Below are 27,840 nucleotides of genomic sequence, written 5' to 3' on the forward strand. Positions count from 1 at the left end.
TAAACCCTACAAATTGAATCTAATAAATAATTCCCACCAAGTATGAAGTCATGACTCAGATTCTGTATCAAAAATATATTCCTTACTTTTGGCATATCTTGAACTGTCAGCTAGCTTAATGGCACCAGGGAAAACTTTCAATCTAATAAATCACCAATGATTCTGCATGCAAAACAAATTCTTCAAACTAGTTTAAACTATTTCATTAACCTTTTAATCAATCTGGGATTTGGAAACATTATTCTAAACATGGATTGTTGTGTCATGCAACATATAAACAAACATTCATTCCAACAAAACAAAGACAAAACATCAAAGACAGACAAATGACCAAATTTGAAGCTAAGCTTAAAAGAAATTTTCAAAATATGTTTTCTCAGCCATATCTTTTAATGCTATAATTGATCAATTTTGTTATGACAATCGTCAGGATCCTTTTTAAGATGAGTGCACATAGTCCAGAAAGATCTCAAACTATTTAGAAGCACAGCAACAATTTTCATTAACATGAATCCAAATTTACTGATGCTGAAACCTTTTGCCACTTATTTGTGCTGTAACTCTGTAATAATAATAACTACAATCCTGAGAGTTATTGTTATAATTCTCTTTTTGTTTGGTTCAATTTGATCGCATTCAAGAATTCCTTTGCTCAAGTAAAATGCAAAGAAGTATTTTAAGCCGGCGTTGACATTTTTATGGTATACCCAAACAAAACAAAAACTGCACTGTTTGACTTAATCAAAAATTAAAATAAGAAGCTTGACTCCAAACTGGACTTTTTTCCACATAGTGTTTCAAAAGGAGGACACACATAATTTTCCTTAATTTGGCTATTTAAATTTTGAGAGTTAGGGAGAAACTTATTACTAGAACCCCTCTTTTACATTCCAAATGCTGATAAATGTTCCAATATTTTATCTCTTAGTAATCTGAAATTACCTTATGTACCTTTGTACTCCTAGGTATTCTTTTAATCTTTAAACCCTAAGAAATCAAACAAGGAGACTGGAGTTTGAGCCGACCATCCTCGTACTGTTAAGATGACTTTTATTTCTTTTGTCTTTTTTTTCCCCCTTAAATAAAGAATTTTACTTGTCTTTATTCCATTAAAAAAAATCCTACCCTTGGTTCCAAAACAAAACTCTTAAACCCCAATCTGTGTTCCCCACAGTAGACATTTTGAGTATTATTGCATTTCAAAGCCACCAAATGACTGGAACCCATCATTGGCTTAGATCTGTTTTAATAGGTAATCGGCCTACCTTTAATTAAGTATTATAATTTTATGGACCCAAAATCTATGGCTCACGGGCTTCAGGAGTCCAGGAACCACAGGTTGAATACTACTGCATTGAACAATGATGCTAGCTTTCTGCATAGATTGAAGGATTGGCTAAATATCCCCAGACATATTAGTGTATTATTTCTGCTTGGACAATAATCAGATTTAAAAATCACTTGTTCACAACTCCTAATTTACCTCAGATCATATTTGCTCCTAACCCAGTTCATAAGAAGCTTCAGACAAACATTATGCTAAAAAGCCAAAAACAAAACAAAAACACAGATCTGTTTTAAAATAAAGAAAAAGCATGCTTAAAAAACTTGGTACTGTGGTGAAAAATAACTCCATGGTTCTGAAGGCATTTTCTATGCAGTCTTTTAGAAAACATAAGATTAGTTTAATTTTGTGTGGTCCATCAGAATCTTCCTTACCTTCAAAAATAACCCAATTTTTTCCATTCTCATTTTAAGGGTTTGTTTTCCCAAGGAAAATGTATTTAACAAAACCAATTACTCTCAAAAGTTTTAAAAGTTTTAGCTGGTGATATCTTAGAAAACAACAAGTGTTTTAAGATTCCTATGCAACACAGAACTGATTAGGTTTCTCTTTCCTTCTCCAAAGGGAGAAAAAAGAAACTGCAGAACCAAGCCTTTCATAGTTTTTGTCAGGACCTGATATAAGGTACAGTGTAAATCAACACGCTGCATGAATCAGAAGAGGGTGTCAAGGTTCTGTCTTGATATTGGACCCCACAATGCAGACGAGCAGGCAGCGTGATTTTAAGTGAAAAAAAAGGTTTAATTACGAAAACTCACACTTAGCAGGAGGCAGGAACAAAACAAACGGGCAGGCAAGACAGGCATGGCAAGATCAAAAAGACAAGACTTGGTTTTAGAACAAGACATGAGCATGAGAATGAAAGATGTTTCCGCGAAGACAAACAGAGCAGGTGTGAATATATTGAGTGAAAACCAGGTGGAGCAAGGGGACAGATTAACTTGGACAGGTGAGCCGAATAAACTTAATTGACAGACAGAACAAAACGTAGCTGCGGCAAAAACAGAGACTCTAATAAACAAACTAGAAAAACATGAAGCTAAAGCATAACCAGATCCGAAAACCAAACTTGACAAAACGTGAACTAGACGACAAAACTAAAGCATGACCAGGAAAATAACAGAAGCATGATTCAAAATCTAAGAAGAATAATAACAAAAGAACGAGTCAAAACCTTAACTGTGAAAAACATAAGAAGAAACCCGAAACCAAAAACCAAACAACCCTACATCATGACAGAGGGAAGAAAAAAAAACCTTATATAACCTCTTCCCAGCAGCTGCTGTGAAAAACAATGAATTTGTACTTTCCATAAGCGTAAGTTAGCACTTGCGGACAAAAACTGCACCCCACTGTAAGTACTGTGTCAGAGACTGTATGAAGACCATCTGCAGTAGAACTAAGCCTGTTTTAATGAGGTCTCTAACCATTAGATTTATGGGATACAAACTCTGACAACAGAAAACAATGCCTGAAGGAGAAGCCCATCAGGTGTTACGCATGTGCTGGGTTTTAAAAATGCTCCTTCATGAGATCTGTCCTGAGAATAACATAGAAACACTTGGTTACTGCTGAGTTTTGGAGATGTAACTTCCTCTGCTTTTTAATAACTTTTAATAACTAGAATAATTGACCCTGAATATTCCATGACAAAAGAGAACTTGCTTCTCTAAAAGAATTAACTGGAAAGTATCAAATGAGCTAAGTTATCACCCTTTTGAAGATACTTTTCTAACCCTAAAATAATATTTTAACCCGCTATATCTGTCAACGTCAGGCCAGCGTGTCACATGAGCAGCGGTTAACAAGCGTTCTTCGTTGCAGAAAATAGGAAAAGATTTATGCAAATGTGTGTGTGTTTGTACGTAACTCCAACAGTTTCTTAATCGCTCCAGAGTCAGACTGTCATGGCACACAGTCCTCTATCAGTCCAAAAACAACCCAAGCCCTTCCCAGGTCTGTTGGTGAGACATTCAATCCTTCTTTGTCCACTTTAACTTCTCCAGGAGGGAGAAAGAACTTTGCTCCAGCCTGTTTCTCTTCTGCCCGCATAAGATGTGCTTTCAATATAAATCCAGTGTATCGCTCTTCTGGCTCTGCAGCAGCATGGATTGTTGTCCATCTCAGTGGGTTTGGGGCCAGACTCCTTCTGAGTTTCGTTTTGGTGGAAACTCACACTGTCATTTGCAGCAAGCAGGCAGACAGGCTCTCTCTCTTTCAGGTCGTGCTGAAGAAGCGTCTCTGGCGGAGTAGCCATGGGAAGGGCATATTTCTAAAGTCCAGACTCAAAAACGCAGATGTTGCACTCAAATCCCATATACAGGTCCTTCTCAAAATATTAGCATATTGTGATAAAGTTCATTATTTTCCATAATGTCATGATGAAAATTTAACATTCATATATTTTAGATTCATTGCACACTAACTGAAATATTGCAGGTCTTTTATTGTCTTAATACGGATGATTTTGGCATACAGCTCATGAAAACCCAAAATTCCTATCTCACAAAATTAGCATATCATTAAAAGGGTCTCTAAACGAGCTATGAACCTAATCATCTCAATCAACGAGTTAACTCTAAACACCTGCAAAAGATTCTTGAGGCCTTTAAAACTCCCAGCCTGGTTCATCACTCAAAACCCCAATCATGGGTAAGACTGCCGACCTGACTGCTGTCCAGAAGGCCACTATTGACACCCTCAAGCAAGAGGGTAAGACACAGAAATAAATTTCTGAACGAATAGGCTGTTCCCAGAGTGCTGTATCAAGGCACCTCAGTGGGAAGTCTGTGGGAAGGAAAAAGTGTGGCAGAAAACGCTGCACAACGAGAAGAGGTGAGGAAGATTGTGGAGAAGGGCCGATTCCAGACCTTGGGGTACCTGCAGGAGCAGTGGACTGAGTCTGGAGTAGAAACATCCAGAGCCACCGTGCACAGGCGTGTGCAGGAAATGGGCTACAGGTGCCGCATTCCCCAGGTCAAGCCACTTTTGAACCAGAAACAGCGGCAGAAGCGCCTGACCTGGGCTACAGAGAAGCAGCACTGGACTGTTGTTCAGTGGTCCAAAGTACTTTTTTTCGGATGAAAGCAAATTCTGCATGTCATTCGGAAATCAAGTTGCCAGAGTCTGGAGGAAGACTGGGGAGAAGGAAATGCCAAAATGCCAGAAGTCCAGTGTCAAGTACCCACAGTCAGTGATGGTCTGGGGTGCCGTGTCAGCTGCTGGTGTTGGTCCACTGTGTTTTATCAAGGGCAGGGTCAATGCAGCTAGCTATCAGGAGATTTTTGAGCACTTCATGCTTCCATCTGCTGAAAAGCTTTATGGAGATGAAGATTTCATTTTTCAGCACGACCTGGCACCTGCTCACAGTGCCAAAACCACTGGTAAATGGTTTACTGACCATGGTATCAATGTGCTCAATTGGCCTGCCAACTCTCCTGACCTGAACCCCATAGAGAATCTGTGGGACATTGTGAAAAGAATGTTGAGACACTCAAGACCCAACACTCTGGATGAGCTAAAGGTCGCTATCGAAGCATCCTGGGCCTCCATAAGACCTCAGCAGTGCCACAGTCTGATTGCCTCCATGCCACGCCGCATTGAAGCAGTCATTTCTACAAAAGGATTCCCGACCAAGTATTGAGTGCATAACTGTACATGATTATTTGAAGGTTGACGTTTTTTGTATTAAAAACACTTTTCTTTTATTGGTCGGATGAAATATGCTAATTTTGTGAGATAGGAATTTTGGGTTTTCATGAGCTGTATGCCAAAATCATCCGTATTAAGACAATAAAAGACCTGAAATATTTCAGTTAGTGTGCAATGAATCTAAAATATATGAATGTTAAATTTTCATCATGACATTATGGAAAATAACGAACTTTATCACAATATGCTAATATTTTGAGAAGGACCTGTATGTGTGTGTGAGAGAGGCAGAAGAAAAAGTTTAGTATAGGTTCAGATTTTGCACACAGAAATATTATCAGTCAGTTGTCACTTCCTTCCACAACATGAACTATACTCCTTTCTAAAACAACTTTCTTTTCGCATCTCTATTGTCCCTTTTCACTTTTACCTTCTTTTCCAACTGATTGCATATTTAAGACAAACGAAACTTCCTTCAGGAAAGTTTTAACTCTTTAAACCCGTAATTGATGCACTCTGTGCTTTTTAATCTTTTTCTTATGTTTTTTTATTTTTCCATCTCCATCTATCAACTGTTTTACTTGAAACTATTTAAACAAATTTTTTTTTTCAACTATTTAACTGATTTACACTCAAACTTCCACGCTGTGAAAAACCAATGTTATTTTCCAAATTAAAGCACATTTAACACAATCATCCCCACTTTTTCCTTTCATTATTTTATAAATCACAGAGTCTGGAGAAGGAGGCACCCCTGATGCCTCAAGGTTCCGGAACCATTTTTTTCCTTTTTACCCGTTCAGCGGCACGTCTGCTGTCTGGCTTTTCTCCTTTATGAGGTGTAGAAAATTGCAAAAAACCACCCCCAAACCCTGTGTTTTGCTTTATCTTATTGTTACCAATAAGAACCTCCCTGTTTTCCTAACAGTGTGACCTGGCCCTCAGCTGATGTCCTCCCTCTCGCAACTCCAGAACCTAATCAATTAGTTAGGAGATGATGGTTAATGTGTAATAAAAAATAATATACATTTTATCATACAGAGCAACTTCTCACCCAGATATATTTGAAGACAAATAGTTTGGATCTAATCGGCCAGAAGCCGCAGGCGGGCATGAGGACTCCCCTCCGTAAAATGGAGGTGGACTGAGGACAACGTCTCAGGCTGGCCAGGCGTCCGTGTCCCCTCCTGCGGATTCCTCTGGCACGTTAGATCCTGTTCGTGACGCTAAAATTGTAGTGGAATTTTCTTATCAAAGTGGACAGAGGATGACTCACAACAAGAGAAAATCCGGACCTTGTCTTTATAAGTTTTATTCAAAGGCATTAAGCATTTGAAGACCCTGTCACTGAGGTTAGTCAGTGAAGCAGAGCCCGGAACACCATTTACACACTATTTATACCAAACATGACAGTGTTATCTCAACTTCAAAGAGTCTGTGCTTTATGACCCAGACCCTTCTGCTCTTCCTGAGGCATCACCCTAAAGCATGGGTTTTAACCATTAAACTTCTGATAATGGCTTTACAGCTTCCTCCTCTAACACAGATGTTCTGAGGAGTGAGGTAACCTAAAGGTCATACACTTTGGAACACTTAATTAAAAGAATTTCCATTACAACGTCTACTGACCTATTTTCGAAGTTATTACTATGCATAAGTTTTTTCTTTAAAGAAACCTTACCCTATATAAGTGTCCTTCCAGATGTTAAAGGATTGTTGTCGTCTTTATCAGAAAACTGTAAATCCAACGGGTCCGGACTTCCCTAAACCTGAAAGATCTTACTAAGCAGGTTTACTGAAAGTTTTGTTTAAGCTGGTGTCGGGAAATGACTCGCCTAGCTTCTGACAGCCTTCACACAAAAGTCGCCCTTCTTCAACTGGAGGTCCGGGCGACCGAGTGGCCAATTGCAGTCATCCACACTTTCAACAGTTACTTCTGTTAACAGCTGCTCATTCCCTAATTTACAACTGGCACTTGGTATATGGGCTAGGTTAATTTTAGTGGCTCAGCGCGAGCCCCAAGGGCGCTGTTTTAACAAGCTTGACTAAGGCAACCTTTAAAAACCTCCTAAAATATCTTAGAACCAAACAACAAGACTTTTTACCACCAATGAAGAACCAACCATACAATGACTCAAATAATTGAATGTCCACGAATTAACAAGAATTTTATATGCTTTCTTTAATTAGTAACGCTTTTGCAGGGGTCAGTCACAGCTTAAATTCGGCAACACAAAATAATTTCAATAATAGAAATGAATCAATCAACTCAACCTGTCTTTCCCTGATGCTGAAACTAGTGAGTCTAGAGAGGCTTTGAAAATGGAGTCTCATCCATGCACCTGATGGAGATGTTTCTTCTGGTAACAACAAGTGGTTTCTTGAAGGGAATACGACTTAATCTTCAGTTTTCTTCCTTTAAGTGGCAGGCATTGATGCTCCAGGCTTCGATGGTTAAGCAGGATCTTTGTTGTCATATGTCTCCGAAGACAGTAGTTTCCAGAGGCTGAAGAGTTGAAGGAAACCCAGGGACATAAATGAGGTTGATTCAGGACTTCCAGAAGCCTGAAACTTTGAGCAATCAGCTGTTCACCAATCAAGTTCACTTCTGTTGTCTGGATAAAAAGGCTTTAGATGAAATCAGATTCTTAATCTTGAGGCACAGTCCTTTCTGGGCCCACGGGTTGATCCTCTTTTAATGCAGTCGATCAGTTGGGCTGTGTCTCTGGTCCTTTTCCATCTAAGCTTCTTTTCTCCGTCCAATCTTGTTCGCTGGTCTTCCGCGAGGAAACAACCCTGTTCCTTCCTTCAGCATTGCTTTTATGGTGCTTGATGCTTTCACCAGTCAGCCCCTTATTAGGCTTCTCAGTTATTGTGCAACCTATTCAGCTCAGCTTCTTGATTATTGCTCAATACTTTAGTCCTGGTCATCGTGACCCACTGATTCTGTTTTTCGGCCTTGGAGATGCCGGTAATAGCCACGCAGCTGGCTGTAGTCACACAATTTATCTGCCCTGCTTCAGCTCTGTGTCTTGTCTTTGGATCCTCTTCTTGCATATCTTCCAAATTCTTAGTTATGGATTTGGTCAGCTGGTCTCTCAATGCAATTGATCAAATTGTCTCGAGGAGAAGACAGGGTGAAGGAGAGCCCAACTTGTCCGGACTGGACGTTTTTCTCTGGATACACAATGGACTCCTGGCAGAAGTGGAGGATTGTGTGTTTGTCTATAATGTCAGTCGAGGATGTGGAAGATATGTATATAATTGGATGTTTGATATCAGGATTTCTGCTTTTTGGAGTCAGCGGTTACCTGGCATATCGAGAAATTCGGAGTGTCAGCAGCTGTTCTGGTAATTGTAAGGCTGCCTGGCATGTATGATGGGACCTTCAGGGCGATCAGCAGTCAGACTGAGATGTTACGTGAGCTGAGTTACAGACTGGATGTGATCCTTATACAGGATCGCAGGCAGGTTGCGGTTCCTGGACTCAGGGGTGAAATGGGATAAATCTTGGAGAAAGTTGTTCGCTCGGACCTGGCGAAAGACCAGGAATTTGGCTGTTTGGATTCGCCTTTGAGAAGCACCAGCGAGACTCTCAAGGCTGACGGAAAATTAAGAGTCAGCCTAACCCAAATAATTATTGTTTTTCTGAATCTGGCTCCCCTGCACGGCCTTGATGGCTGACTATCTTCAACCTCTCCTGGAAGTTATGTAAACATGACGCTCTGCTCCCTCTGCCCCCTCCCTTCCCTGAGGACATCTGTGGACCTGCTCAGAACTTTGTGGCCGGTTGATGAACATTCCAACGTACCATCAAGGACAATAGCCTCTGTGACAGTGCTTCATGGACTTACTTGTACACACTCACTTGCACACACACATGCTCAAGATAAACATATGCATCCCTCACACCACCTTCACCGTTCCCGGCATGATGTTGTTTTGTAAACTTGTTGCTTCTTTGTGCTGAGGTTTTTTGCAATCTCAAACTGTATCCTGCTAAGGATAAAGTGTGAAATATGATTTTTTCCCTCTACTTTCCTAATGTGGCCTCTTTTCTCATCTAGCAAGGGCAGCGCCTGTGAGTGGGCAGCAAAGCCTTGTTGATCCGTCCCCCCCTTGTCTTGTGTCATGATGTCTGTTTGGATGGGTTGTACTGGAATTCTAATTTCCCCTCGGGGATCAATAAAGTATCTTTGAATTGAATTGAATTGAAATATATTTAACTGTCTTATATTTTGTACGAATGACAGTCTTTGAATATGTCTGTGTCCCCTTGTAGCTTGTATCTTAATCCAATCACCAATGAGGGGAAGCAGTCTTTGTATGGACGAGGTGTACCCAGTAAAAAAGGCAACAACCGTCAGGTTAAAGTCCTGGCTTCTGTCACTGAAGGCTTCGACATCTCTGACAACTGGCACCCTATACTAAAAGTGATACGAGAGAATGCTTCATCCTGGGACCGCAAACTTGTCAAACAGCAGCTTGAGGTACACACTCACAAACACTGCACAATTATCGAAATATCAAATCTTTGTCCACCTGCTGATCCAAGAATACTTTCCTGAATGTAACATATTGAAATCAGCTTTCCTACTTTCCTCTTGCATGTGTCTTCTATTACATGCTTGAGAACACAGGAAATGTATATAAGCTTGCTTGTAGAAAGCCCCAAGCTTTGGAAAATCCCCAGGCTTTGTTTAGCCCAGGTTGCGTTTCTATCCAAAATTACCCAAGTGATTTAATTTTGGGGCTTTTCTTTCACGGGTAAATGGTCCTGGTCTGGAATAGGTCTTCTCAGGGATTTGTTAAAGGGACGGGCTTGTGTGCAGTGAGGTTTGGCCCCAGCAGCTTCAGCAATGGCGTAGGTTAATATACAAATTAATCGTTTTTATGACATAAATTAGTCACAAAAAGTAGTTTTAAGATGTTTTTAAGTGAGAAAGTAGACCTCAAAACTTAATCTGTGCGGTCAGTTCATCAAGAATGAGCCTACTTTGAAATGTTTTTCAGAGTATTCTGAGCAGCGGGGTTAGCTAAGCTAACCGGGCAGTTGGCAGTTAGTGACTTCCCCACTAAACCCTGCATAATCTTGGCGGCACTATGGGATTTCCCGCTACCTGTTACCTATTTGTGGCAGCTAAAAATGAATAGAAAGCATCTAGTAGGTATGTGGTGAATAACCACAAGTACCAGAAAAAAAAACGGAATATCTTTAGCCAGACATTTATGACATTTTAAGATATTGTTCGCATCAATCAAATAAACTGTTTCGCCACAGTTCTGTAAAACAAATATTTTAATGCAGTGCTGATGATCAGAACACCTTCAATATTTCAATGTACATAAAAAATGCACATTTTGCTAAGGTTGTCTTTTTATGTAAACCTAACTTAGTCAATATTTTTAATTTTTCATAGTTTTTCATAGTTTTATGCAGAAAGCTCTGCAGGAAGAGAGACCACAATTCCCAGTGACCCTGTCATCCTCTACTCCACTGTCTACGCATCTTCTACTTTATATGTGGTTATGAATATACAGTCAAGGTATCAATTCCTTGTACTTCCAGAATGATCATCAGTTTTTTTTTATTCTAATTAATAAAATTTTTACTAAAACATTTTCTGTAGATATCTGATATGAGTTTATCTGATGATAATAAAAGAAAAATAAGTGCGTTAATTGGTGTTTAGTAGTCATTGTAAATTAATCCTGCCATTGAAAAGCAGCAACTCTGGCCAAATGCCGGTTGGTAGAGAATTATATGTAAAATAATGATTTAAACGTTTCCTGCTTATGGATCCAGTGCAACTTAAACAATAATGGAAGGAATTAATCAACCATGTAACTCTAAAGCTGTTCCTTATTTATAATTTATCAGCTGAAACAAAAAATTACGTATTAGCTAATAGACTTTTAAACAGAGTAAAGGAGTAATGCCATCTGTTGGAATGAAGGTGTATTGCAGTTTTTATCACAACTTTCCCAAACATCAATTAGGCTGATTTAAATAAATGATCCAGGGCCTCTCTAGGAAATGGAAAATGAAAGTACGGAATTCCCTGGGATTTCTATTACCCGGGTAAAACAAATCCTGGAGCCTTAAACCCTGGGGCTTTTGGTGGAAACAGGGCTATACATTGTAAGTAGTTAAAAAGTACTCTGCGGGCTTTCAGGAGTGACAAGAAGCAATATGCAAGCTTGAATCAAGAGCTCTCTCATGCCAGCTTAAATAACTCAACAATAAACTTCATAAAATACATAGAGTGATTCAAAAAGTAAACAAGAAACAATGAAGATGAAGAATAAAAAACAGCTGGATGTTACAGGCAACGATATTAAGCGCCTGAATGGAGCAACTAACTAGCAATGAAGGCTCATGGTGACAGAGAAAAATGGAATGAAGACCTAGGACAGCACGCAAGAGGTGGCCAGCTATATGAGGAAAAGTGGGTATGAGATGAGACACATCCAGAGAGAGGATGAGGACTCCTGTATTGCTGTTAGACTGAGAACGGCTGGGATAGCGACATGGAAACAGGCCGGGCATGACAGTTTACCGGATGTGGGGAAACGGGACTGCCAGAAACAGACTGCAAGCATACTACCAGAAATAAAGTGAAAGATGAAAAATGAAACACACTGCAAATAAGAGTAAGGAAAGATTAATGGCTGAATAATAATTACGATAACAACTATGACAAAATAATTATTTATAGTTGGGATCAGTAGATGTTTGGCGGTACTTGAATCCACTGCAAAGAGAATACAGACACTATTCAGCTTCACACAAAGTTTATTCAATAATTGGTTACTTTTTTGTGCAAGGTCAACATAGTGATAAAACTCAAGACTGTAAATTGGGGTAATTGGAGAAAGTTGTTCGCTTGGATCAGGCAGAAAGACCAGGAATTTGGCTGTTTGGATTCGCCTTTGTGAAGCACCAGCAAGACTCTCAAGGCTGATGGAAAATTAAGAGTCAGCCTAACCCAAATAATTATTGTTTTTCTGAATCTGGCTCCCCTGCGCGGCCTTGATGGCTGGCTATCCTCAACTTCTCCTGGAAGTTATGTAAACATGACGCTCCGCTCCCTCTGCCCCCTCCCTTCCCTGAGGACATCTGTGGACCTGCTCAGAACTTTGTGGCCGGTTGATGAACATTCCAACGAACCATCAAGGACAATGGCCACTGTGACAGTGCTTCATGGACTTGCACACACTCACTCGCACACACACATGCTCAAGATAAACATATGCACCCCCTCACACCACCTTCACCGTTCCCGGCATGATGTTGTTTTGTCAACTGTTGCTTCTTTGTGCTGAGGTTTTTTTTGCAATCTCAAACTGTATCCTGCTAAGGATAAAGTGTGAAATATGATTTTTGTTTTTCCAACTTCTTACCTAATGTGGCCTCTTTTCTCATCTAACAAGGGCAGCGCCTGTGAGTGGGCAGCAAAGCCTCGGTGACCCGTCTCCCTTGTCTTGTGTCATGATGTATGTTTGGATGGGTTGTACTGGAATTCTAATTTCCCCTCGGGGATCAATAAAGTATCTTTGAATTGAATTGAATTGATCCGATACGTCTGTGCAAGTAAGCAAAAGAATGAAAGACATGATGTCGAGAATAAATAATGGAATGTTAAACAATAATTAAACAATAAAGCAGTAGTAGATCAAATGAGGAAGGCAACTCAAATTTATTTAAAGGAAAACAATATTGGGAGCTAGAACAGACAGAAAAAGGAAAAATATAATTAAATACACAAAGAATATTAAAAAGATAATTAATGAATTACTCCAACAATAAATGGAATTAAAAACAAGATACATTAAACACACTTGAATCAGGCCCTAAAGCCAAATTATTAGCAAGATGACTTAATAAACTGCAATCTCAATCCTGTATTAACAAAATCCGTAATCCTAAAATGAATGAATTAAATTAAACAAAACCCAAAAGAAAGAGAAATCATCTTTACATAATATTACAGAGACCTCTATACTCAATCACCAGCTAACTATCAAAGTGAAATCAAAACTTTTCTTGACACTTTGGACCTACCCTCTACAGGGACTGAACAAAGAAGGTGTAAAACAAATGTAATAATTGAGAAAGAAATCCAAAAAGCAATTAGTAAATTTTAAAAAACAAGTAAAACACCCGGTAGTGATGGAATTACATCAGAATGCTATAAAACATTTGCATGTGAATTTGTACCATTACTCCAAACGCTCTTTAACTGGATTTTGGAAAAATAAAAACACTGTACCTCCCTACTGGCTGGAGGCAGTTATTACATTTATACCTAAACCATAAAAATTACTGACCGATATCCATCTTAAATACAAACTATAAATCCTACATCTCTATTTTAACTAATCGTATAAAATCCATCATATCAGAGTTAAACACTCAGACATGAAGAGAACATCAGTGCCATGACTGAGTGTGTAACCAACTATATAAACGTCTGTGTGGATAACACCATATCCACCAGAACGGTGAGATGCTTCCCCAATAACAAACCCTGGATCACCAGTGACCTGAAGAACCTGCTTAACAAGACAAAAAAGGTATACCTCAGAGAGGTATACAGAAGTCAAGTTAAGAAATGTACAAGAAGAAGCTGAAAAAGCTGAAAAGCAAGCTCCAGCAAAACAACATCAGAGATGTGTGGTCAGGGATGAAGAAGATCCCAGATTTCAAGCAGAAGGAAGATCAAACCGATGGAGGTCTGGACAGAACCAATGAACTAAACACATTCTTCAATAAGTTCAGTTCAGAAACAAGCTCAGCATCCCCCTCTCCTGCTCACAGCCAAACAGGCATCCCACCCTCCTTTGACCCACAGCTTTCTTGTCACACATCAAATGTTTTGTATTCCACCTCAGCCATGGACCCTTTTGCTTCTACATGTTTGCCTTAAACCAAATCAGAAGATGCTGATGCTTCCTTTGCTTCCTTCCACCTGTGTGTCTCAAGAGGTCATGGTGAAGATGCAACTGGAGAGACTGAATCGGAATAAGACTGCAGGTCCAGATCATGTCAGCCCTAGAGTCCTGAAGGCCTGTGCAGAGCATCTCCGTAGGATTGTGCAGTACCCCTTTAACCTTAGCCTGGCCCAGAAGAAGGTTCCAGTATTTTGGAAGACCTCTTGTCTTGTTCCTGTCCGATCTACCTCACCCTTTTGGCGGTCAGACGTCTTGGAGTTCCTCCGGTCCTTGGTCCCCAGAAGTGGTCACACACTCTATCTAACACTGACTCTTAAATGAACGACTCTCAAACAGTTTCTAACTTTCAGCTTCTTTAATCTAAATTAGGCAGAGGAATGATTACAGAGATCAGCGCTGAGGCTCCCGTCTCGGACCGCTGGCGTCTGTGAAAGGATGACGCAAGAGCCTCGAAGGAAGGTCACATGTAGTTTTATATCTGGCACTCCAATGCAATGGATGTGCCCTCCCTCAGTGATTATCAGTAGACTGTGTGTCACCATTGTGGTGTTTATCTGGTAGGATGTGTAGTAGCGGGTGTCCATCCTTTATCTAAGTGTGCCGTGGCATCCTGATCAACCCAGTTATACCAGCGGCTTCACTATCAAACCCAGTGCCCCAGCCTCAGGTCATTCATGACAATCCTTGAGCCATTTATCCTTGTAATGTGTGTCAATGAGCATTCTTATCCTATTCTAACAAAAGGGAAACATTAGAACTTGTGCTTTATATCATTATGGTATAAGTGGGAAAAACAGCTATGAGTCATATTAATATAGGTTATTTCTAACATTCCAGTACCATAGAAATCTCATCCATCAGTACTTATGACTATAAACCTGTTGCCCTGAAATCCCACATCATGAAAGTCCTAGAAAGACTCCTGTTGGCCCACTCGAATAAGCTATCAATAAACCATCAGGACCCCCTTCAGTTTGCTTATCGCTGTGGAGTTGGAATTGAAGACGCCATCATACACCTGCTTCAACAAACCCACGGTCATCTGGACAAAGCCAGCAGCACTGTGAGGATCGTGTGCTGTTATTTCTCCAGTGCATTTAACACAATTCATCCTGATTGAATTTGTTGGAAACTTCAGAAGACTCAGGTGGAGGCCTCAACAATCTCCTGGATCAAATAGACCACAGTCTGTGAAACGGAAGGGTTGTGTGTCTAAACAGGAAGCCAGCAGCACAGGAGCAGCACTTTGTGGCATGGTGTAGATCCTCTAATCTTGAACATGAATAAAATAAAGTTGATGATTTTTTTTTTTTGTTTAACCGTGTTAGCACTCAGAATTGTTGTCTGAGTACCAAGAAGTAACCCAACAGATTTACTTTCACAAGTGGACCATTACGACTAAAGATATAATGCTCCAGTTTTTATATATATATATATATATATATATATATATATATAAAGTGGAGCATTATAGCTATGTATATATATATATATATACACTGCTCAAAAAAAATAAAGAGAACACTTTAACACAATATAACTCCAAGTAAATCAAACTTCTGTGAAATCAAACTGTCCACTTAGGAAGCAACACTCATTGACAATCAATTTCACAGCTGTTGTGCAAATGGAATAGACAACAGGGGGAAATCTTTGGCGATTAGCAAGACACACTCAATAAAGGAGTGGTTTTGCAGGTGGGGACCACAGACCACTTCTCAGTACCTATGCTTTCTGGCTGATGTTTTGGTCACTTTTGAATGTTGGAGGTGCTTTCACACTCGTGGTAGCATGAGACGGACTCTACAACCCGCACAAGTGGCTCAGGTAGTGCAGCTCATCCAGGATGGCACATCAATGTGAGCTGTGGCAAGAAGGTTTGCTGTGTCTGTCAGCGTAGTGTCCAGAGCCTGGAGGCCCTACCAGGAGACAGGCCAGTACACCAGGAAACGTGGAGGAGGCCGTAGGAGGGCAACAACCCAGCAGCAGGACTGCTACCTCCGCCTTTGTGGAAGGAGGAACAGAAGGAGCACTGCCAGAGCCCTGCAAAATGACCTCCAGCAGGCCACAAATGTGCATGTGTCTGCACAAATGGTTAGAAACAGACTCCATGAGGATGGTATGAGGGCCCGACATCCACAAATGGGGGTTGTGCTCACAACCCAACACCCTGCAGGACGCTTGGCATTTGCCAGAGAACACCAGGATTGGCAAATTCACCACTGGCACCTGTGCTCTTCACAGATGAAAGCAGGTTCACACTGAGCACACGTGACAGACGTGACAGAGTCTGGAGACACCGTGGAGAGTGATCTGCTGCCTGCAACATCCTTCAACATGACCGGTTTGGCAGTGGGTCAGTAATGGTGTGGGGTGGCATTTCTTTGGAGGGCCAGAGGTAGACTGACTGCCATTAAGTACCGAGATGAGATCCTCAGACCCCTTGTGAGACCATATGCTGGTGCGGTTGGCCCTGCGTTCCTCCTAATGCAGGACAATGCTAGACCTCATGTAGCTGGAGTGTGTCAGCAGTTCCTGCAAGATGAAGACATTGAAGGTATGGACTAGTCCGCCCGTTCCCCACACCTGAATCCGATTGAGCACATCTGGGACATCATGTCTCGCTCCATCCACCAACGTCACGTTGCACCACAGACTGTCCAGGAGTTGGCGGATGCTTTAGTCCAGGTCTGGGAGGAAATCCCTCAGGAGACCATCCGCCGTCTAATCAGGAGCATGCCCAGGCGTTGTAGGGAGGTCATACAGGCACGTGGAGGCCACACACAATACTGAGCCTCATTTTGACTTGTTTTAAGGACATTACATCAAAGTTGGATCAGCCTCTAGTGTGTTTTTCCACTTTAATTTTGTGTGTGACTCCAAATCCAGGTCACCATTGGTTAATAAATTTGATTTCCATTGATGATTTTTGTTGGATTTTGATGTCAGCACATTCAACTTTGTACAGAACAAAGTATTAAATTACAATATTTCATTCTTTCAGATCTAGGATGTGTTTTTTGAGTGTTTCAGTTATTCTTTTTGAGCAGTGTATATATACACACACAAAACTATATAAATGTATATGTATGTAAGAAAAACTTTATTAGAGACTGCTTTGGGATTATTTCAGTTGCAATGGACATGGAGACGGAAACGAAAAGGAAAAAAAAGAGAGAGGTAGGGCAAAAAGGAAAAAGGGAGAGGAGAAAAGAATAAAGGAGAGAAAAAAGGATGAAGAAAATGCACACCCTAGAAGACTGCTTCTACGCCTGCAGAAACATTTGTGTAGTTTGTGTATTTTAACACCTGAATCCAAACGCTTGTGGGTCTAAGTGTGAGCGCGCTTGTGTATATAAGGTTTCTCCATAAAAATTAAAAAATATGCAATAGCGGGTGTGAGGAGCCACAGACCTGCCCCCCCTGGACACGAGACAGACACGGAGGCCTGCAGGTATATTGCCTGTGCAATGTAAGCAAGTCTTAGTGCAAAACCCATCCTGAACATCCGTTGACCTGTATAGTGTACTCTTTGAAGAATTTCATATTGTATTAAATGTAAACTGGGGTTACTACTCATTTTACCTGTTCTTAAACATGTCTGAGACCAGAATGTTTGATCAAAGTTCATTGATAAATCTGCCTCCCATTTTGTAATAGGAAGGGATATTGATTCATCCATCATAGATAGTGTACTGTATATTTTTGAGATTAAGGAACTGTAATACACTTGACGACGTTTATTGAGCCTAAATGTATTTTTTTATTATAGATTTAATTTGTTGATATTTTAAAAAAAGTATTCTTGTCCATCCCATGTTGTATAATTAATCTGTTAAATGGGATGAACTGAATTCCTTGAAATATAAGTTGCAGGTTATCAATTCCTTTACTCCTCCAATCCGGAAAGTTTATCATATTATTTTGTAGGAAGTCAGGGTTATTCCAGATGGGTGTACATCTGCCTGGCATTAGTGGAGACCCTGTCAATTTTGGATACTCCCATCATGCTGTCAGAGAAGTGCTGATGTTGAGGCTTTTAAAGCATAATTGTTGTTTTATATTTGAGCTAATACGGGTCCTTCTCAAAATATTAGCATATTGTGATAAAGTTCATTATTTTCCATAATGTAATGATGAAAATTTAACATTCATATATTTTAGATTCATTGCACACTAACTGAAATATTTCAGGTCTTTTATTGTCTTAATACGGATGATTTTGGCATACAGCTCATGAAAACCCAAAATTCCTATCTCACAAAATTATCATATCATTAAAAGGGTCTCTAAACGTGCTATGAACCTAATCATCTGAATCAACGAGTTAACTCTAAACACCTGCAAAAGATTCCTGAGGCCTTTAAAACTCCCAGCCTGGTTCATCACTCAAAACCCCAATCATGGGTAAGACTGCCGACCTGACTGCTGTCCAGAAGGCCACTATTGACACCCTCAAGCAAGAGGGTAAGACAGAAAGAAATTTCTGAACGAATAGGCTGTTCCCAGAGGGCTGTATCAAGGCACCTCAGTGGGAAGTCTGTGGGAAGGAAAAAGTGTGGCAGAAAACGCTGCACAACGAGAAGAGGTGACCGGACCCTGAGGAAGATTGTGGAGAAGGGCCGATTCCAGACCTTGGGGTACCTGCGGAAGCAGTGGACTGAGTCTGGAGTAGAAACATCCAGAGCCACCGTGCACAGGCGTGTGCAGGAAATGGGCTACTGGTGCCGCATTCCCCAGGTCAAGCCACTTTTGAACCAGAAACAGCGGCAGAAGCGCCTGACCTGGGCTACAGAGAAGCAGCACTGGACTGTTGTTCAGTGGTCCAAAGTACTTTTTTTCGGATGAAAGCAAATTCTGCATGTCATTCGGAAATCAAGTTGCCAGAGTCTGGAGGAAGACTGGGGAGAAGGAAATGCCAGAAGTCCAGTGTCAAGTACCCACGGTCAGTGATGGTCTGGGGTGCCGTGTCAGCTGCTGGTGTTGGTCCACTGTGTTTTATCAAGGGCAGGGTCAATGCAGCTGGCTATCAGGAGATTTTGGAGCACTTCATGCTTCCATCTGCTGAAAAACTTTATGGAGATGAAGATTTCATTTTTCAGCACGACCTGGCACCTGCTCACAGTGCCAAAACCACTTGTAAATGGTTTACTGACCATGGTATCACTGTGCTCAATTGGCCTGCCAACTCTCCTGACCTGAACCCCATAGAGAATCTGTGGGATATTGTGAAGAGAACGTTGAGACACTCAAGACCCAACACTGTGGATGAGCTAAAGGCCGCTATTGAAGCATCCTGGGCCTCCATAAGACCTCAGCAGTGCCACAGGCTGATTGCCTCCATGCCACGCCGCATTGAAGCAGTCATTTCTGCCAAAGGATTCCCGACCAAGTATTGAGTTCATAACTGTACATGATTATTTGAAGGTTGACGTTTTTCGTATTAAAAACACTTTTCTTTTATTGGTTGGATGAAATATGCTAATTTTGTGAGATAGGAATTTTGGGTTTTCATGAGCTGTATGCCACAATCATCCGTATTAAGACAATAAAAGACCTGAAATATTTCAGTTAGTGTGCAATGAATCTAAAATATATGAATGTTAAATTTTCATCATTACATTATGGAAAATAATTAACTTTATCACAATATGCTAATATTTTGAGAAGGACCTGTAAATGGTAGATCTGAGAGGAGACAAAAAGGAGCGTATACCCAAAAGTCCAGCATTGGCCCCGACCTCACCATATTACTACATTTGTACAGGCGTATAGTAGTTCTATAACTAAGACGTTGTCAACTCTGTATAAAAGTTTGATTCAGTCGCGGAGCCAAAGGAACTGAATTACCTGATTTGAGAAGACAAATGGTATGAAATGTGGAAAACGCAAATTAATAACCCACTCAGAAAGATGGAGGGAATTTGCTGGGAAGAATCAAATGTGATACATTATTACACTCAAAATTACTAGCAAACATATAAGGATGTTTGCTAGTAATTTTGAGTGTAATAATATAAGGATGGGACAGCCATGCTGGAGATTATGTGATCACATGAACATAGACCACACACATATTCTGGAATTGCAGGAAAATTCTTCCGTTTTGGAATGGAACTTATTTGGTTCTCTGTTAGGTCTTGGGATATATTATTTATTCCATTAACAGGACAACTGATGTATTTATTGTAAGCTATATAAAAGGAACAGTATATACAGGAGACAAATATTTAATCAAAATCCTCCTTGCTTCAGCCAAGAAAGCTATAACTATACTAGAATGGCTTAAAGCACATATATCAACACAAGATGAATGAAAGAAAATAATGAAAGAAACACACGACATGGAGAAACTAACTTACAAAATGAGACCGAAAGAAGGACGATTTAAAAAAATCCGGGGTTAATAGTTGAAATCTGAAAAATGTGAGTGTCGAGGTTTTGGGTTCTGTGTGTATGTGTTTGTGTTTTGTCTGCACTTTTGTTTTCAGCTTCCAGATGGTGCAGGAGTTTCTCAGGTGCGCTGGGTGACAGGTGCAACTGATCTGCTGATTGCATTGGAGGAGTATTTTAGCAGGAGACTGCCAGCACTTCTTTGCCATAGTGTTTGCCTTCAGTGGTAACAAACTCAGCCATCTCTAAGCTATGCTTCGTTCTTTGCCTCTAAGCTGATATTGTTTATGTTCCTTCGCAGGCAGAAACCAGAACCTACTGATCATTCTTTGTTGAACTTTGACTTCAGTTCCAAACGTTTCTGGACGATCAGGATTACCTACAGGTCCTTCTTAAAATATTAGCATATTGTGATAAAGTTAATTATTTTCCATAATGTCATGATTAAAATTTAACATTCATATATTTTAGATTCATTGCACACTAAGTGAAGTATTTCAGGTCTTTTATTGTCTTAATACGGATGATTTTGGCATACAGCTCATGAAAACCCAAAATTCCTATCTCACAAAATTAGCATATTTCATCCGACCAATAAAATAAAAGTGTTTTTAATACAAAAAACGTCAACCTTCAAATAATCATGTACAGTTATGCACTCAATACTTGGTCAGGAATCCTTTGGCAGAAATGACTGCTTCAATGCGGCGTGGCATGGAGGCAATCAGCCTGTGGTACTGATGAGGTCTTATGGAGGCCCAGGATGCTTAGATAGCGGCCTTTAGCTCATCCAGAGTGTTGGGTCTTGCGTCTCTCAACGTTCTATTCACAATATCCCACATATTCTCTATGGGGTTCAGGTCAGGAGAGTTGGCAGGCCAATTGAGCACAGTGGTACCATGGTCAGTAAACCATTTACCAGTGGTTTTGGCACTGTGAGCAGGTGCCAGATCGTGCTGAAAAATGAAATCTTCATCTCCATAAAGTTTTTCAGCAGATGGAAGCATGAAGTGCTCCAAAATCTCCTGATAGCTAGCTGCATTGACCCTGCCCTTGATAAAACACAGTGGACCAACACCAACAGCTGACACGGCACCCCAAACCATCACTGACTGTGGGTACTTGACACTGGACTTCTGGCATTTCCTTCTCCCCAGTCTTCCTCCAGACTCTGGCACCTTGATTTCCGAATGACATGCAGACTTTGCTTTCATCCGAAAAAAGTACTTTGGACCACTGAGCAACAGTCCAGTGCTGCTTCTCTGTAGCCCAGGTCAGGCGCTTCTGCCGCTGTTTCTGGTTCAAAAGTGGCTTGACCTGGGGAATGCGGCACCTGTAGCCCATTTCCTGCACACGCCTGTGCACGGTGGCTCTGGATGTTTCTACTCCACACTCAGTCCATTGCTTCCGCAGGTCCCCCAAGGTCTGAAATCGGCCCTTCTCCACCATCTTCCTCAGGGTCTGGTCACCTCTTCTCGTTGTGCAGCGTTTTTTGCCACACTTTTTCCTTCCCACAGACTTCCCACTGAGGTGCCTTGATACAGCACTCTGGGAACAGCTTATTCGTTCAGAAATTTCTTTCTGTGTCTTACCCTCTTGCTTGAGGGTGTCAATAGTGGCCTTCTGGACAGCAGTCAGGTCGGCAGTCTTACCCATGATTGGGGTTTTGAGTGATGAACCAGGCTGGGAGTTTTAAAGGCCTCAGGAATCTTTTGCAGGTGTTTAGAGTTAACTCGTTGATTCAGATGATTAGGTTCATAGCTTGTTTAGAGACCCTTTTAATGATATGCTAATTTTGTGAGATAGGAATTTTGGGTTTTCATGAGCTGTATGCCAAAATCATCCGTATTAAGACAATAAAAGACCTGAAATATTTCAGTTAGTGTGCAATGAATCTAAAATATATGAATGTTTAATTTTTATCATGACATTATGGAAAATAATGAACTTTATCACAATATGTTAATATTTTGAGAAGGACCTGTATATTTGGTGGATCTCGTTTCCAAGTACTAAGCTGGCAGCTTCCTGTTATCCTCTGTCTCCTGAACCAAGGCAGAAGCGTACCCTGTCCACCCTCCAACTCAAGTACCTGAACATTGAATTAACTCCTGAACTCACCAGAACTCACTCTACAGCTCAAGTAGAACCATCTGGATTTCTCTGCCTCGGTCCCGACTCCCTCTACCCCTGGCGACCTGACTATACTCTCTTAGTAAGCCGTTCAACTGTTTATCATAGTTACTTTTCATTAATTCCGCAACATTATAGTTCTTGTTTTCACCAGTTCTCTTTCCCCTCTTTCCATGCAGTTGGCGATTCTACCGTTCACGTTCCAGTATCACTTTGTAAATAAAACATCTTTCACTAATTCAGTTGTGTTTCTGAGTGTTCTTGTGTATGTGGGTCAGATCTATCTCGAACAAAATGACAGTGAGCTAAGGAAAATATGTAAATTTGGGTCAGTACCTGCAGACAATGTTTTTGTTTACATGGTTTCTCTATTTTCTTTTACTTATTTGTGTTAATTTGTTTGTACATTAACAGTTAAATACTAGTTGGAAAGATTGTAAAATTTGTTTAGTAAGTTGAAACGGAAATAAAAATTTACAAAAAAAAGTATTCAGACTGGTGTGGGACTTGCACACCATATTAATAGTACATTATAAAAGTACACACTGTGCCTTCTCACACAACTTACCAAAATACAACTGACGCTTTTAATCACAGACCCAACAATTGTCATACAAGCAGTGGGGGCCATGCAAATTACTGAGTAACATTTTGAGTTGCTATTACATTACAGCAGATTAGACTAACCTGCTGCATCGATGTTTCAATTTTGATATCCTGGGGATATTGGATTAAGCTCTCTGTGGGCTCATCATTACTATTTTACTGAAATTATGTTGCATCCTTTACGTATTCAGTATCAGTATGGATATCCAGCATTATGTTCTATCCAGGGGGTTTCTCCACACCAAACTGTATATACCTGTAGTCATGGAAGTGATTGTAACACCTGAATTCATTGATATTGTGGTGTGATCCAGTATGTTAGAAGCTCAGTGATCAGAAGAAAATATATTTTACATGAATGAGCAAGTCAGGCAGTAATAAAGTTTATCATCCCTTTGTCATGTATCAGCTATATGCTATTTCGATGGCTGCAAACTGAAACCCATGTCTAGAATCACACTGGTAGAATTTATTATATATCCCTCAGCCCTATTTGGAGTATGTTGTATATGAGACAGGAAAACCTGAAGGATGCCATTATGCTCTGATGCTAGCTGTGCTACAAAGTAGCAGAGTAGTACTACAAACCTGGCAATTAACACATAAGGACCAATGCTCTAATGTTTTAGATGGCTGTATAAAGATTGTGACAGTCTGGGTACTTCCAGTTGAATATTTTTCACACATAAACTCACCGCCACGCCCCAATTCTTTTTGAGTAACGTCCTCCGGCATGGGAGGGGGCCAGCCGAACGTTTCCGGTGCGAACGCCCCACTGTCATACCAGTGTAAAGAGGGAAGATTTTCTGACAACTCATCTAACTCCCAAGCAGGAAGCCTTACCCGCATCAGTACAGTGAGTCCAACCACTGGCTAGTCTCTGCGGTTGCTGTTCCAGGCTAAACTTCGTATGCTGCTGAGCACAGTTTGTTGTGCTGCTGTGCACAGGTTGCTTGGGTTTCTCTTCATGAGGTTCAGGTGTTTCAAGGGAAAAACATTTCAGAATGAGCTTATATGTCAGGAGAGAGACCTATCTGGCACCACAGACTTTCATTATATGTAACTGTCACAAGGTTAGTAACGCTCCTGTATCTAACAGTGAAGGAGTAAATATGTCAGATGGCACAATCTTACATGATATCTTTAAATAATGGCAACTTACTGAGCCTATTACGGTGGTCTGAGTCCCTCCATCAAGATGTGTTTCACCATCGAGCAATGGTTCCATCCTAGATACAGCAAACAACAATATTTGCTTTGTTCTGATTTTAAAATGCCTTTCCTCTCTTTCATAGGTTTTCCTCCAGGATCTGGAGTGGGGTAGTAGGAGGCAAAAGAGTTTTTGGACGAGGCTTCACTTTCGCAAAGTGCAGAAAACAGTCCAAGCAACTTTGAAGAATTTAGAGACTGACTCTTCTCCCAAAGAGAGACCAAGTAAACCTTAAGAATGTTAAAAAGAGAGACATTTTTTTCTCAACATTTGAAATTTAAATATGTATCCTTGAGTTTAAAACTTATAACCAGCCTACACATGAGGTAGTGTCTGGGCTGAGAAAATTAATTCAAGATAAAACAATTTCAATATTTTTTATTTGCTTGTGTTTTTTTGTTTGTGGTGGTTAAGTGCTAACAGGCCACTTTACTCTGTTTAATCTGTGTTTTCCCTTCATCTCCTAATAACCTGCATAAAATATGTCCCCGTAGTCCTTTTAAACTTGCTAAATTGTGTCCGTTATCCCTAGCTAAAGCTCTGTTAATGCTGAAACAGTAGCCACTATTAGTTCTGTTGTTTTTACACACAGCTTGTTCTGTTTGTGTGCCACTTTTTTCTTTGCTGTTAAACTAAGCTGCTAATTCCAAATGTGACAATATCATGCCTGCTTTCAAGATGGCCAAAGGTGAGTCTATATCTACATCAGTTTTTAAGCCACAATCTTGGCTTAAAAATGGAGTCAACTCCATTCAGTAAGTCGGTGATGGCTAGTTACCACAACATTAAGAATCAAAGTATTCAAAAGGTTGTTGCTTTCTAATTTGTGAAAATGTTTTTAAAGTATTATTCTATTAAAACTGTTTTATTTACCCTTCTGCTTTGCATTTTGAACTGGTTGTTTGGACATATAGTAACTGTGTCTTTGTTAGTTTTCAGACCTAATCTGGCCTCATTTCCATTCCACAAAATAAACCTTGGTTCATAAACATACTTGCACAATTGCTTATCCAGGAGTGTTTGCACAGGTTGTGACCTCTGTAGATTGATGATGTAGGGGACAAGCTGTTATCACAGTTCTGTCCTTAATGTTCAAGTCAGAATGGTGTGTCTGTCTTGGAGCCCTGACATAATGGCTCATCACTGAATTATATCAGTGAGGATGGCAAAATGAGCTCTATGATTTCTATTGCTTCAAGACGCTTTTCTTCTTGACAATAGATAGCCCCTCCTGAATCAAGGGCCACTGTCTCTGTAAATACATGATGAGTAAAGTTTCTTTCTATGTAATTAAACATGTTTCGTACCCTTTGCAGACATAATTAAGACAACTTAAACTCATGAACTGAGAGTTTCATGTTTCTTGCTTAACCAACAGTGCCCCCTTCTGGATCTGGCTGTCCTTGAATAGATTTTATATAAGGATGAAAAATGGTATATAAGCTTTTGTCACCCCAGGCCTGAAATTTTAACTTTAACTCCAAATCTCTAGCCTGAAAAATCTCAAATTGTTGTAAGATTTGTACATGAATTATCATTGCTTAGTTTAAAAAGGTTCTTTATCCTTATGATTTACCATTAAAAGACATATTCATTTATTTAGTTGGGTGAACTTTGATAGAAGTGGTTTGAATACTTTTTACGTGTTTTCGAAGTACTTTTATGAACTATTAACAGAATTGTCATCTTGTCTTAGAGTTGCATTTGGGTGGTTGCTATACAGACTGAGAAGGAACTTGTGTTTGTGTGGAGGAGTTCTGGGAAGCAGTCTGTTCGCTCCCCAGACAATCTTGGTGTCCTTGGATGCCAGATGTGGACGTGTGCTGTATCAGTATCTGGACAGAACCAGTTTTATTCAGTAGGATGTGTATTTGTGAAACTGTGTGTAGCCACACCCACGATGCTGAAACATGAGTGTTTTTCTTTTCTTTAATAAAAGGCTGTGACACAGGGCAGCTCCTTTGAGAGAATGTCTCTCCCTGGCCAGCCAAAGATAACTTTGACTCGCTTGTGTCTTCATTCATTCCTTCTCTGAGTTTATCATTATGTCTAACTCTGACACAAATCTACACATGATCAAATCCAAACGTGTAGTCCCCACATTTTGCTTTCCTAAGTTTGTGAAAACTTTTACTTATGAAACTCCAGCTGTTCATTCTCCCACTGGTTTCTTTTAGACTATACCTGGTAGGCCAGGAAAAAGTCACATCTTTGTGACTTTCTCTGGACCATTAGAGCTAAAAGCATTAAAAAATCCAAAGCTTTTAGTTAAAGTTTATGAATACCCCTGGACCAGCACTTCCTTAGGTCTGGTGCCCAGTGACCAAATCTTTTGAAACTTAAGTGTTGTGATCTTAAATTTTAATGCAATTCAATTCAATTTGAACTGAATTAAATTAGGTTTATTTATATAGTGCCAAATTCACAACACATGTCGTCTCAAGGGACTTCACAACAGTCAGGTACATACATTCCAATTAATCCTAACAATTGAACAGTGCAGTCGGAGTTAGCTTTTTATTCAAATTGGATAAAACGTTTTTCTATCTAAGGAAACCCAGCAGATTGCATCCAGTCAGTGACTTGCAGCATTCCCTCCTCCCGGATGAGCATGTAGAGACAGTGGACAGTCACTGGCGTTGACTTTGCAGCAATCCCTCATACTGAGCATGCATGTAGCGACAGTGGAGAGGAAAAACTCCCTTTTAACAGGAAGAAACCTCCAGCAGAACCAGGCTCAGTGTGAGCGGCCATCTGCCACGACCGACTGGGGGTTTGAGAGAACAGAGCAGAGACACAAAAAGAACACAGAAGCACTGATCCAGAAGTATTCTAATCACATAATGATTAAACTGCTCTGTCAAATTCAGTTTATTGCTAAAATTGGTTTTAAAAAATGTTTATCTAAGGAAACCCACTCCTCCTGGATGAGCATGTAGCAACAGTGGGCTGTGGCTTGCATTGACTTTGTAGCAATCCCTCATATTGAGCATGCATGTAGCGACAGTGTTATGATTTGGGCTTGTTTGGTTGCGGGTTTTTCCTTTTATGTGTCTTACAGTTGAAGTTTTGAATCATGCTTCTGTTTATTATTTTCCTGGTCATGCTTTAGTTTTTGTCTTCTAGTACATGTTTTGTCAAGTTAGGGTTTTGGATCTGGTTATGCTTTAGTTTAATGTTTTTCTAGTTATGTTTCTATTAATTTGTATCCTAGAATTTCTGTTTTGCTTCAGTCACGTTTTGTTCTCTCCTGTCTGTCAATCAACTTTATTCGGTTCTCCTGCACTAAGGAAATCAGTCTCCTCGGTTCACCTTGTTCTTGTTCTATATATACACATCTGTTCTGTTCATTCCTCGCGGAAACATTTTGGATCACATTGCTCTCAGTTCATGTATTGTCCTTTGCTCATGCCAAGCTTGTCTTGCCAGCCTGTCCATGTTTGTTTTTTGCCACCGTATTCTTAAGTAAGTTTTGTACAGAAGCATACTTTCTATGAGAAAAAAAACAAAAACATAAAACATTAATGGTAGGAGCTCCTTTATTGGC

The 27,840-nt window shown here is 40.2% G+C and overlaps 1 protein-coding gene and 1 long non-coding RNA gene across 8 annotated transcripts in view; both read left to right on the forward strand.

Annotated features, from left to right (window-relative positions):
• nlrx1 (NLR family member X1) overlaps nucleotides 1–25,451 on the forward strand; it is a 145,900-nt gene extending 120,449 nt beyond the window's left edge. For 6 of the 7 annotated variants that reach the window (XM_047390769.1, XM_047390771.1, XM_047390768.1 and 3 more), the window contains 2 exons: nucleotides 9,279–9,486; nucleotides 24,379–25,451. In XM_047390769.1, coding sequence (XP_047246725.1) covers nucleotides 9,279–9,486; nucleotides 24,379–24,528 — 358 coding nt within the window. In that variant the 3' untranslated portion in view covers nucleotides 24,529–25,451. Of the gene's footprint in view, nucleotides 1–9,278; nucleotides 9,487–10,416; nucleotides 10,679–24,378 lie in introns of those variants that run through there. The other variant, XM_047390773.1, reaches the window with a different exon arrangement.
• Nucleotides 19,569–24,372, forward strand: LOC124883602. Its single transcript, XR_007042245.1, has 3 exons — nucleotides 19,569–20,729; nucleotides 22,404–22,559; nucleotides 22,657–24,372. It is a non-coding gene; the product is annotated as an uncharacterized LOC124883602 (long non-coding RNA).
• Nucleotides 25,452–27,840: the final 2,389 nt, after the last annotated feature.

This window comes from Girardinichthys multiradiatus, chromosome 18, assembly GCF_021462225.1.
Source record: "Girardinichthys multiradiatus isolate DD_20200921_A chromosome 18, DD_fGirMul_XY1, whole genome shotgun sequence".
Taxonomy (NCBI): Eukaryota; Metazoa; Chordata; class Actinopteri; order Cyprinodontiformes; family Goodeidae; genus Girardinichthys; species Girardinichthys multiradiatus.